Source organism: Octodon degus, unplaced genomic scaffold (assembly GCF_000260255.1).
Source record: "Octodon degus isolate 3935 unplaced genomic scaffold, OctDeg1.0 scaffold00046, whole genome shotgun sequence".
In the NCBI taxonomy this organism is placed as follows: Eukaryota; Metazoa; Chordata; class Mammalia; order Rodentia; family Octodontidae; genus Octodon; species Octodon degus.
The window spans coordinates 12,523,557-12,536,374 of NW_004524622.1; the positions used below are offsets into that span (position 1 = coordinate 12,523,557).

The 12,818-nt window shown below is 44.1% G+C and overlaps 2 protein-coding genes across 2 annotated transcripts in view; both read left to right on the forward strand.

The window, feature by feature from the left end:
- Window positions 1-3,972: 3,972 nt before the first annotated feature.
- Ifit3 (interferon induced protein with tetratricopeptide repeats 3) lies at window positions 3,973-10,462 on the forward strand. Its single transcript, XM_012514935.2, is given in 4 exon segments — window positions 3,973-4,056; window positions 8,855-10,008; window positions 10,107-10,187; window positions 10,190-10,462. Coding segments are annotated over 4 exon segments (1,407 nt in total). The 5' UTR covers window positions 3,973-4,051; the 3' UTR covers window positions 10,357-10,462.
- Window positions 3,991-12,818, forward strand: part of LOC101570939 (interferon-induced protein with tetratricopeptide repeats 1B-like) — a 75,478-nt gene continuing 66,650 nt past the window's right edge. The window contains exon 1 of the mRNA XM_004632106.2: window positions 3,991-4,056. Coding sequence (XP_004632163.2) covers window positions 4,052-4,056 — 5 coding nt within the window. The 5' untranslated portion in view covers window positions 3,991-4,051. The remainder of the gene's footprint in view (window positions 4,057-12,818) is intronic.

The following is a 12,818-nucleotide window of genomic DNA, read 5'->3' on the forward strand; positions in this document are numbered from 1 at the left end:
AGGAGGAGGAGGAGGAGGAGGAGGAGAAGGAGAAGGAGGAGAAGGAGAAGGAGAAGGAGGAGAAGAAGAAGAAGAAGAGAGAAAGAAAATGTATTAATGCTAATGTACTAGAAAATACTTCTTTATATATTGTGATCTACTGGATTCTGGAAAGAGGAAGACTTTGACCACTTTGTCTCTTCTCTGATCTTTGCTTGTGATGCCCAGACCCTTAGGACACTCCAAAGCAGAGTCGTCCCTAACCTTAGCACCCTCTCCATGCACAAATGCTCAAAGATACAATTTTCTTTTGATCTGAAAAAAGAAGACAAAAGATAGAGATAAGTTCTCCTTGGACTGATTGTTTAAGGTCTAAGGTCCCTCTGTGCCATGTTAAGCACTGAATTCTAAGAAACAGAGATATATGTATTCTTTTAAAATATACGCTTTTTGTGACTGTCATAACAGAACCTTTGAAACCACAGGCTGAAAACAGGCACTTCTCACTAGCTGACCTAGTCAGAGTCTGTTAATAGGGACAGAACACAAACAAAACCTGGGCCATTAACCTGTTACTCATTAAAAAGCACAATTTACGTTTGTGTGTTTTCTTCTAAGTTAGACAAAGACCTGAAGATAGTTTTGCTAAAGATCATGACTTTTCACTTATGCCTACAGATGCCCAATAGACAGAGAACAAAGCCTGACCTTCATTTTGTAAAACTCTGAGTCAGTTCTACATACAGGAATGCTAGTCATTTAGGGAAGATCTGCCTAAACAGATCTTGGAAAAACAAGGCTTCTTAGCTTAAATTTACCTAGCTTATCACATTACCCAAGAGTGAGGACACCAGAGTAAGAACTGTACCTAAAGATCTTCACAGCAATAAACCTAAGGTCACCTCAACCAAATTGCCCCTCAGGTCACGAGGACTCCTCTGGTGCTATGACTCTAAGACTCAGATCGTGGTTGACTGGAGCCCAGGCCATGAGCAGGCCTTAAATCTGGCCCTAGTAGGTCCTTTGCTTGCAGCAGCTCTGATTCACCTCTGCTGACATGATTCCCTTCCATTTCTCAGGCTGAAAACATTTTCTTTTTCCTTTTCTTTTTTTTTCTTTCTTTATGTATTTAGTACAGGGTCTACAGGGTCTCACTACACAGATTGGATTCATAGTGATCCTCTTGTTCTCAGCCTCCCAAGCGCTGGGTACGCACTACCATGCCCAGTCTCAGTCTCGGGCTCGGTGCGCCACGTGGAGGAGGCCAGTGCGGCACTCCAGGATTCAACCCTGGCCACTGTGCTCTACCGAAGCAGGTGCTTTAGTCTACTGAGCTACCTGGCTGGCCCTGAAGACCTTTTCTATGTTCTCTTAATGTCTTTTATTGGGTACCCCCCCAAAAAAAATTAATTCCTTCTTACCTTCTAATTAAAGCTTTTGCCTATAAGATCATAGTCTTTTTTTGTTTTTTACTTTTTTTGTATTTTTAGTACAAGGTCTCACTACACAGATTGGACTGGTAGTGATCCTCCTGTTTTCAGCCCCCCAAGTGCTGAGATTACAGGTGCGCATCACCACACCCAGTCTCAATCGCCCTTTCAGTGTGCCCCAGGGACGGGGTCAGCACGGCTTGCTGGGATCAAACCCTGGTGCCTGCGTCTGCCTAAGCAGGTTGGTTTAATCCACTGAGCTATCCTGCCAGCCCTACTTCTTTAGTTTTAATTTTCACTGTCACAAGGAACTGCGCTAGCCAATGACATAAGGATAGCATTGCTATCTTTTATAAAGGTACACTATTAGTTCAGGCCATTTCATGGAACAGAAGAATAACCTCTGAAATGGAGTATCTTGGGAAACTGTTGTTTGAAAAACCCTGCCTTGGGCCACTTCTGAGCCCAAAACATTTCTGCTTTGCACTGCCTCAGGATGAAAAAGATCTTAGCTTTTTGTAAAGATTCCTTCATTTGTGGATTTTTACCAAAAGATTGGGAATTATAAATATTTTGAATCTCTTAGGGTAATTTCACCTCTTCAAAACTCAGAGTGTTACAGTTGAATGAGCAAATGATAGTCCAAGTTCTGTTGTGCAACCAGGAAAGAATTGCCAAGCATGCACCTAGTAGTAAGTAGTAAGCAACTATGTTTGTTGAAGATCACCAAGTGTCGTGCTCAGGGCCAGTCTGTGCCAACAAAAGTGTGACACAGAACATGAAAGGTGCCAGGGCCAGTAACTCGGGCTTTCAGAGTGTAAGGGCCAGACACCTCTGTTTTGGGAGCCTCCCAGGGAACCAATTCATCTCGTGAGGCCTGGGTTCTCCCATGGGGCATCAGTGATCTCCCAGGCTGACGTCATTTATTTTCCACCTCTCTTAGGATAATAAAAGCAAAAGTGACTTGTTTGGTGTTGCTTAGACTTAAATGGATGGAAGTGACTCATGTCCTTTGTTTCTTACTGCACTAGAAGCACAAATACATAAAATCATTATCCATCCATTAAACAGCAATACGCTGATTGGTATTTCCCATTTGGAGTTGGGTTAATGAAACAATTGCTTTGGGCCTCAGAAAGCGCAGCTACTCGCAGGCCTCCCTCATGCTTGGCTTCCTGTCCTTCCTGTCCTAAAATGGACTTTGATGTTTAATGATCTGATGCCTGGAAAATTGCAGAGCTTCTAACAGGAACAGAGAGAATTCAATGTGGATCTTTGCATGTGCATTGTCTCACATCAGTACATTTACTTCACAGAACTATGATTTTTTTGTAGCAAGGTATTTTGGGACAGTGTTTCACTCATGTGGCCCCAGAAGTGCCTACATCAGAATCTCCTAGAGTCCTTCCTGAAAATATGGTTTTCTGGGCCTCCTGGATCCAAAGACTGACGCCCTGGCATGCTTTCTCATCTCAGATTTCAAGCTCAGAGTCACACAGTCTTGAACAATGTGCTATGGCCGAGTTATAATAGTTCCAATAGTTAAGTTTTTTTCCCTTTCCTGCTGATTTTTTTACATATTTAATTAGAAAGCATAAAATGAAGTGAAGGAACAAAAATCAGGACAAATGTCATTGCCAGTTTTTTTTCAGGGAGCAATCAGTGAAATATTAACAGGGACATGTTACAAGGCCATCTCAAGGTAGCTAAGCCAAAATCAAATATTGTCCTATTTAACCTACAAGGGAAAGAGTCCAGAGTTTATCCTGCACAGTGCAAGAATTTTCATGTTTTATATATAGTGATTTATTTTTCAGACACTGATGCAACTTTTAGAATTTTCTACAATGCAGTGACTAAAAAAATATATAAACAGCTACATTATACAGCTCATTGAGTATCACTAAGCTGTTCTGCACTAGCGTACATTTCAATTTAATATAGAACTACATTTTTTTGCTTTAAAAAGGCAGCACTAATTATATTTTGGTTTTTGTTCTAGATTCTTAACAGAATTAAGGCAACAGTCAAATATATTAAGTGAGGGCCAGGAATATAGCTCAGTGGCATAAATACCTGCCTAGCAAGCAGAAGGTCCGGAGTTCAATCTCTGGTACTGAATTTAAAAAAGGTATATTAAGTGAAGGTAGTTGTAATGTAAAGACAATCATAATCCCTTGCAATCTGCATTACTGTATAGTGTTTGTGTGCAATGAAGCCAGTGTAACTTCATTGGTGTTTTATGGCAATATGTGACAAACGTGAAGATACCACAGAGCTAAAGTAGTATGAAGAGTGCTATGCATTACCTGAGAAAAACACGACTGGTTCTTAGGCAGGGCTCAGCCAGTACCTCAGTCTAATCACAATGGTTTGTAGAGGCATCAGGTTTCCAGGCTGGTTTTACAAGTGTGAAACTTTGCTGCTCATTTTAAATCAGTTTCACTTTCCATTTTCTCTTCCCTCTCAAGCAGCCAATGATTTGGAAACCAGGAGAAGGCAGCAGCTGCTGCAATACCCACCCCCACCCCTGCCGCACGGTTATATAGTCTCTTTAGCATTTACTGCGGGCAGCCAGGAAGATTTCTGAAGAGCAAATCAGGCTGCAGCTTTTTGGAACAACTGAGAGGCAGATTACAGCCATGAGGTTAGTGAAACAAATGTCTAGCTGCTCGTTTTCTGGAAAGCCAGTTGTAAACTGAGCTTCTTACTATGTGCAGGGAGGTTTATGACTTACAGATTCAACATGCCTGAAGCCCTTGGGACCTTTATCAATTGTTTGTTGAATTTGTTTTCTTTCTGTGGCTTTTCCTTGGAATCCTTGAATTCCCAGAATTGCTCACTGGATGGAGTTGTTAGGTAGAATAAAAGGAAGGGTTAGCTCCACCCTGGCACACATTTGTGATTGAAGGCTGGATCATTATGTTGTTTCTAATGACTAAGCCAGAGACTTTTTGTTTCTTGGGAGCGTTAGAAACATTTATTTTTTGCAGACCTCATGGGAGATGAAGCAAGTACAGCACACCAAGTCACGCAGATCTGAAACATTTGCTATTTTGAAGGTGGAAGTGAAAGAAAAAGTTTAAACTGATGGGTGATAGGATTACCATGGTGTCACAGCAGAGAAACAGGCAGAACAAGAGAGGGAAAGGGGCTTTATTATAAAGGGCAGGGGCTTTATTATCTTGGAGGATATGGAGAGAATTTGGGGAAGATTAGGAATCCTCTGGATAGGAAGAAAGAGAGGTTGAGGCTTTTATGACCTTTTCAGGGGTGGGGCTTGAGGGGGAGGTTTAGATACACCTGAGGAGCTGACTGGGGCCTTCCCTGAGGTGGGAAAGGAAAGGAAACTGCACCCTGGGCTGAGTTGGAGAAGAAGGGGGAGGTGATCTCTGGGAAGATGAGCTGTTCTTTTAAGGACTTCAGTCATATTGGATGACCACCATAATAATTCAGCAATTCATACTAGAGCCAGAGCCTACCAATGGGCATTTTAATTTTTAGCTTGTAATTAAAAAACACTTAGTTTTGAAGCTTTATTCCACTGTGGTGAATGCTTGTAGCAGCAGTAAACAATTTCTTCTCAAAAATATAATTACTTAATCTCTGATACAATACTGGCCTAACTTTTAGTGGCAGAAAGCAGACCAGTGTTTGCCTGAAGGTGGGGGCAGTGGAGTAGCAAGACATGGGAAGTGATCTCTCAGCGTGATAGAAGTGCTCTATGTGTTTACATGGGTATAGACCTCTGTCCCCACTTGGCAAACTGAACCTTATGTGGGTGCATTTAATGATATGTAAAGTATACTCTCAGAAGACTAGATTTTTTAAAAAGTATATAACGTTATTTTAAGAGTTCTGCCATTGGGGGCTTGCCAGATAGCTGAGTGGACTAAAGCACCTGCTTAGGGAGAACATAGCAGCTTGGGTTCAATCCCTGACATGCTGTGCCAGCCTTGTCCCTGGGGCATGCTAGCTGGCAATTGAGACTGGGCATGGTGGCGCATACCTGTAACCTCAGCTCTTGGGAGACTGAAAACAGGAGAATCATTGAGTATGATCTATATAGTGAGACCCTGTATTAAATATGAGAGAGGGAGAGAGAGAGAGAGAGAGAGAGAGAGAGAGAGAGAGAGAGAGAGAGTTGGAGAGTTCTTCCATTGGTACAGCTGCTGTGACAGCTAAGAGAAAAATACAGGGGGTTCAATCCCCAGGCATGCTGTGCCAGCCCTGTCCCAGGGCATACTGCGGGCCTGTAATCCCAGCTCTTGGGAGGCTGTAAACAGGCTGATCACTATAAGTCCAATCTAGTAGTGAGACACTGAACACCCTGTAGACCCTTCCCTAAATATTAAGAGAGAGAGAGAGAGAGAGAGAGAGAGAGAGAGAGAGAGAGAGAAACACAGTTATCTCACAAAGACCTATGGGAAATGATGGAGGGGTTCAGTCAGTTGCCTAGGACCCTATTGGCAGTGCACACAGGGAGGTAAGGAAGACCAGCTGGCCAATTTTAGCCCCCAAAACTTGCAAATGTTCTGCAAAGCCACACTTGGAGATGGGATGCGTGAAAGGAATTCACTGTCAAGTATCTCAAGTTATCATTGCTATAACAGGATCCTGATCAAAAGAGATGGAAACTGTCAGTAGGTTGACCAGCCGCCTCCCAGTGCCTTAGTAGGCAGCCTTCATAGGAGGTTCTGCAATGTTTTGTGCTCAGGTGTGTCAAGAGCCACTTAGGGGGCCAGGGACATGGCTCAGTAGAATAAGTACTTCCCTGGCAAGTGCAAGGGCCTGAGTCCAATCCCCAGTTCTGCCAATAAATAAATAAATAAATAAATAAATAAAGCCACTTAGTCCAAGAGGCCTGAGGGAGAACCTCTGGAATATGCTGGCCTGAAGCCCATATCAAGGTGCTCTGTAGGGGCAGAGGCAGGTTGTTTTTGTTCCTCAGCAGTGTCAAACATCACCAAAAGGGGCAATCACCACAGGACACCAGCTATGAGAGTCCTCCAGGGTCCCACTGAGAAACTTAGTGTGACAATTTGTGTTATCAGAGTCCTAGGCCAGTAGTCTGGTGTTAGGGTTTGTATCTAGTTGTCCTCCCAAAGCCTCATGCAGTTACTGGAGCAGGCTTCTAGAAGCTGTGGTCAATTAATGAGCCAATGCTGGGATTATGGGTGTGAGTGCTACACCCGCCCTGGGCCGGACAGCCTGCATACAGTGTGGGGAAGGGAGAGAGGCTTGCTAGCTGAGGGCAGCCGCTGCTCCGCCCTTTGCTCTTTGCTGTTTTCTGCCACCATGACCTGCTACCCTCTGCCATGTGCCAGTATGCCTTGGAGCCAGCTGAGGAGTATGGATTGAAACCTCCATTAACTGTGAGCCAAATAAACCTTTTGCTCCTTAATTTTGGGTGTTGAGTATTTTGTCCCAGCAATGAGAGGAAAGTAACTGAAACCCCTGACGTTCACAGAGATCCCAACAAACCAGTAGCCTTAAGAGTCCAATTAGACAAGAGTGGTGATGAAAGATTACTCAGTGTGACCACCAGGGGGAGCAGGAAGAAGACTAGCCCTCTACAATACAGACTGTCTTGGTGGTGCTGACAAGAGCTTTGCTTTTGTATAGGGCAACAAACAAGAGCGTAGGGCAAGAAGTGTCCATGGGGAGGCAGTCTTGGTCAGGCTGTGGTCTGGCTGATGGTTCTATCTCAGGTCTGGTTCTGTGAGGTTCTGCGGAGGAAGCCATCGTGGCTGGGGTGACCATCCAGTTTCCAACTTGAGGTGATAGCTCCTGTTCAGGAAGGCAGTTTCACGGGGTAGGGGAATCTGCCTTCAAGGCTCACTGTTTCTGGAATCTTGAAAAAATCTTAGCTGCTCTTATTTTGGTATCTTCAGACTTTGTAGAGGATGAAAGAAGCTAGGTTGGGGCCGGGGAGATGACTCAATGGAATAAGTGCTTGCCTGGCAAACACAAGGACCTGAGTTCAATTCCCGGTTCTGAAAAAAAAAAAAAAAAAAGGCTAGGTAAACTTGGGACAAATCAATCTTTTAGTACCAGTGTTAAGACAGGTGGTCCTTAATGATTAACATGTCTACGTGCACTCCTTAGTGAGATGTGGAGGTCCACGTGAAGACTCAGTGCTTTCAGGAAAGGCAGCCTCCCAGTCTCAGCTACTTTTGCGCAATTGCCATCTTTCATTACTTGCTTAAAGATGAATTGGGGGGGGGGGGCTGGAGAGATGGCTCAGTGGTCTAAAGCACCTATTTGGAACAAGCTTGGAAAAGCATAGGGACCGCGGTTCGATCCCCCAGCACCACATGCCAGCCAGCCGCGCCCCCTGGTGGGCTGAGCTGGCCACACACACACACACACAAAATAAATGTTCAAAAAAAAAAAAATGAAATAGGGTTTTATTTTAGTCAATCATAAAACTGTCTGCCCCCCCCCCCAAAAAAAAAAGAAAAAACAAAACTGTCTGGCCCACTCACGCCCTTCCCTGAGTAGCACTCTCTGCTTTCCCACAAGGCAGCGAAAGGGTTCTGCGGCAAGTGGGAGCTAAGGGCAGGGAACTGACTGGACCTCAGCAAGAATGCCTACAGGGATGCACGCTCTAATTCTTTCAGGCATAATCTCCTCAATAAATGCTGGAAACTGGAGGAAACTCAAGGGGATGCAAGTCTTTCTTTAATTTCTTGTATTAGATGCAGACAATACCAGAGACTTGTAGAATTCAGTGCATTATTTTAACTACACGGTTACCTGTCAGTGAAGATGTTAATGGCTAGCTCAGCCCTGCAAAACTCAGGGTAGTGATGAAGTCATATTGGCCTTAAAGCTTTGCTTCTACAGAATTTGGTAATATGTTTACCTGAGCGATCTTTTTACCTGAACCATCTTCTTACTGATGTGGTACTTTCCTGGGAACTAGGAACAGGGAAGAAGTGTGTCTCTCAAGTTGTGCTTTCCAGATGCCCTGCATTCCAGTCATTCTGAGTGCTCCCTTAGAATGCAAATTCCTTAGAATTCAGAGTCTGACACCCTGATTCAGGGGGTCTGAAGTGGGAGTGAGGTATTTGAAAAGGTCCACAGGTACTTCAGTGGTCCACCCACTTTTAAGAGCCCCTGTTTTTTATAAGTGGTGTGTAGTGTGAGGAGAAAGAGCACAGAGAAGGTGAGGGGTGGGAGGCACAGGAGGGTTGCTGACATAAAGCAAAGATTACATGTCTAACAGACTTTGCAGAGCTGGCAACGTGGTCATTGGAAATAACTATTCAAAACTGAAGACTTCCTAGAGACTTGAGCCTCAGAGCGTGGTCTCTGACCCGTAGGAATGGTGCTCATTTGTAGCCAGGTAGCTGGCCATCCTGTAGCTCAGTCGAGCTCATATGTAAATTTAAATGCTTGGCAGGTGCACGTCACAGTGACTATGTATTTTTTCTTCACAGTAAGGTCACCAAGAAATCACTGGAGAGAATCCTGCCGCAGCTAAAATGCCACTTCACCTGGAATTTATTCAAGGAAAAGGATACCTTAAGTCATCTAGAAGACAGAGTGTGTAACCAGATTCAGTTGCTAAGCACTGAATCCAAATCCACGATGTACAACCTGCTGGCCTACATGAAACATCTGCAAGGTGAAAACGAGGCAGCCCTGGAATGCTTACAGCGAGCTGAAGAGTTACTCCAGCGAGAGCATTCTGGACAAGCAGAAATCCAAAGTCTGGTCACCTGGGGAAACTATGCATGGATCTACTATTACTTGGGCCAGCTTGAAGATGCTCAGGCTTACGTTGACAAGGTGAAAGAGGCCTGTGTGAAGCTTTCAAATCCTTATAGCATCGACTGTGCTGAGCTTGACGCTGAGGAAGGATGGGCCCATCTGAAGTGCAAAAGAAATGAAAGGGCTAAGATGTGCTTCGAGAAGGCTTTGGAAGAGAAGCCTGACAACCCAGAATTCTCCTCTGGGCTAGCAATTGCAATGTACCACCTGGATTATAAGCCAAGGAAGCAGTTCCCTGACATAGCTCTGAGGGAGGCTATGGAGCTGAGTCCCGAGAACCAGTATGTCAAAGTTCTCTTGGCCCTGAAGCTGCAGAAAAGAAATGAAGAAGCTGAGGGAGAGCGACTGATTGAAGAGGCCCTGGAGAAGTCTCCTCAGCAAACAGATGTCCTTCAAAGTGCAGCCAAATTTTACAGCAATAAAGGTGACCTAGACAAGGCTACTGAGCTCTTCCTGAGGGCCTTGGACTCCACCCCTAACAACAACTACCTCTATCATCACATTATGCACTGCTACAAGAAAAAAGTCACACAGATGCTTCACACAGGAGAATCTGAAGCCAACGGAGTTAGAGAGAAGATTGAACAGTTAAGGGCCTTAATTATTGAGTACAAAAATAAGGTTGTTGAGAAGAACCCAAGGTTTCTGAATATGCCCTGTGATCTCACTGAGTTTGAGGAAGCAGAAGAATGTTATGAGAGGGTGTTCAGGAGGGAGCTTTCCAGTGCTAACAGGCAATAATTTTGTACTGACCTTAGTGACACTCAGCAATATTACAGGAAGTCAGAGGGCACCACAGTTAAAAATTATTTAGAGGGGCCGGGGAGATGGCTCAGTGGAATAAGCGCTTCCCTGGCAAGTGCAAGGGCCTGAGTTCAATCCCTGGTTCCACTACAAAAAAAAAATATTTAGAGACTTTTTTTATAAGCAAAATATCATCTGGGAAGAAAAAGATGAAGCGCAACACAAGTGAAAATCTACCTCCATGAAATGCACCAAGTCCTCACATCTGCAAGGGCTGAGCTGCAAGCCCAGGGGAGATCTTCCCTGAGCCACAGGCTGTTAAGAGAAGGAACTGGGCCACCTGCTAACAGACGTGCCTTTGGGCACAGGGCAGTGTGCTCGGCCAGTGCCTGAGCCTGAAGGCAGCAGCACTGGAACGAGGTAGCTATGCTTCCAGACAGCTTCCTGCAACAAAGAGGAAGAAGAGAAGCAAGGCACGTGGAGGCTCCACGTGATGGTTGTGGGGTGGGAGAAGGCTGGAGGAATAGGAGGCCCCCGCTGAGCTCAGTGCCATTGTCCAATGCCATTGCTGAGCTCAGTGCCCCCACTGAGCTCAGTGCCATTGCTTATGGCTTTCCAATACACTTTTTAAAAATGTTATTTTTAAATTACATATTTGGTAAAGGTTGTCTACGCAGCTTGGATTCGTAGTGATCCTCTGGTTTCAGCCTCCTCAGTGCTGGGATTACAGGCGTGGGCCACCATGCCTGGTCTCTGTGGCTGGCTCAGCACTTAGAGGTGGGGCTGGTGTGGTACATGGTACTGGGCATTGAAGCCCGGTTCCTGCGCTTGCCTAAGCAGGTGCTTCGTCCTCTGAGCTATCTCCCCAGACCCTTCCAGTACATTTTTAAAGAGTCGTGTTGCAGACACTACATGGCAATGGACTATTAACAACACCTCCAATCACTTCCTTTGTTTCACTTCCATTCAGCCTGAACGATTAACTTTTCTGCAACCTTAGAATGGTCCTTACACCTTCTTATTGCTTTAGCTATAGGTAAGTGTATTCATCCCCAACTTTATTTCCTTCTTTTTTTAAACAGGATCCTACTGAGTTGCTAAGTTGTCCAGTTTGGGTTTGAACTTATACTTCTCCTGCCTCATGTTCCCCTACTGCTAGAATTACAAGTGTGTACTGCCTCAGCTGGCTTTGTGTATGTTTTTGATAGTGATGCTATAATAAATCTAAAAATTTCAACTCACAATAGAGTTAATCGTGTGGTTTGAATGACTAAGACAGTAGTATTAACCCTCAACGTTTCTCCTACTAAGGGTGATGGGTAATGGCCAAGTCATCCCATGTTCTTCTCTTTCTTTCTTTCTTTCTTTCTTTCTTTCTTTCTTTCTTTCTTTCTTTCTTTCTTTCTTTCTTTCTTTCTTTTTTTTCTGTACCAGGGATTGAACTCAGGACCCTGCATTTGCCAGGCACCATGCTATTCTTGACTTGCCCATTTTAGCTCCTCCTTATGGCCAATCGTGTGCCCTACAGTCAGCCCATCCTTTGGCTTATTGGAACTGTGGCTCAGTCTGTCCCAGGACCCCCAGCTATTCCCAGTTAACAGCTGCTGCTAATAAATGAGGTTGCTGAGCACCTTGGAAAATGTCTCCTAGTGTTTTATGAGGGGCATCAATACTAGCCAGGTTTATGGATAAATGTGCTCCCAAGCCTGGAGTGGCCCCTTCAAAATTTTTAAAATTGACTTATTTATTTGGTACAGGGGCTCACTATGCAGCTTGGACTCTTAGTGATCCTCCTATCTCAGCCTCCCCAGACCAGGGATTACAGGCGTGCACAACGATGCCAGGTTTTGGTGGCCAGTATAGTATGCCCGGGGCTCATGTGATACCAGGGTTCAAACCCAGGTCTTTGAGCTTGCCAGGCAGACACTTAGACCACTGAGCTATCTCCCCAGCCCATGTAGTCATCCCTCCAAAACTGCTGACATCTTACATTATGAGTTTCATTGTGTTCAGGTAAACACCAGGTTTGGACAACAGGGTATCAAACTCATTGGAAATAGTCTCCTGACCTTTAGGGTTTTCCTTTATAGTCCACTTTTGATTCACTCATGAATATAATTTCATATCATAGCATGCAAATAGGAAAATAAAAGTGCATGAATATGACTAGAATTTGAATAATTTCCTACTAAATTACTTCCCCCTAGACTGGGCATTAATATAGTTATTATTTGTGAAATAAACCCTGAGATTATTCTCTAGGTGGCTTAACATCTATCTGGAAACTTGTTTGTGGGTTTGAAAATAGTAGAGAGACCACAACTATAAGTGAATTTGTCTCTGTGAATCTAGACCTTAAAACCACACCAAGAACCCACACACAGCAGCCCTGCTGTTCTTAGACAGCATTTGTATGTCAGCGACCCTTTCCAAGCCCAATTTGCCAGACCAGCTAGGCATTTTGAGTTCTGTCGTATCACAAGGATGGTTAAGTATATGATGGTAACTGCAGTTCCTAACAACGTGTTGCATACTTGAAAACTGTCAGAAGAGCAGACTTTTTATTTTTATTTTTTATTTTTTTTTTGAGGAACTAGCGATTGAACTCAGGCCTTTGTGCTTGCCAAGGAAGCAGTTATTCCACTGAGCCATCTCCCCGGTGCCTAGAGCAGACTTTTAAATGTCCTCAACACACAAAATGACAGGCATCTTAGTAACTTTTGTTAAATAGGTGGATATTATCATTCCACATGTCTACACCTTGGAGCATTCTGTACCCCATATATATATATATGGCTTTCCAATACACTTTTTAAAAATGTTATTTTTAAATTACATATTTGGTAAAGGTTGTCTACGCAGCTTGGATTCGTAGTGATCCTCTGG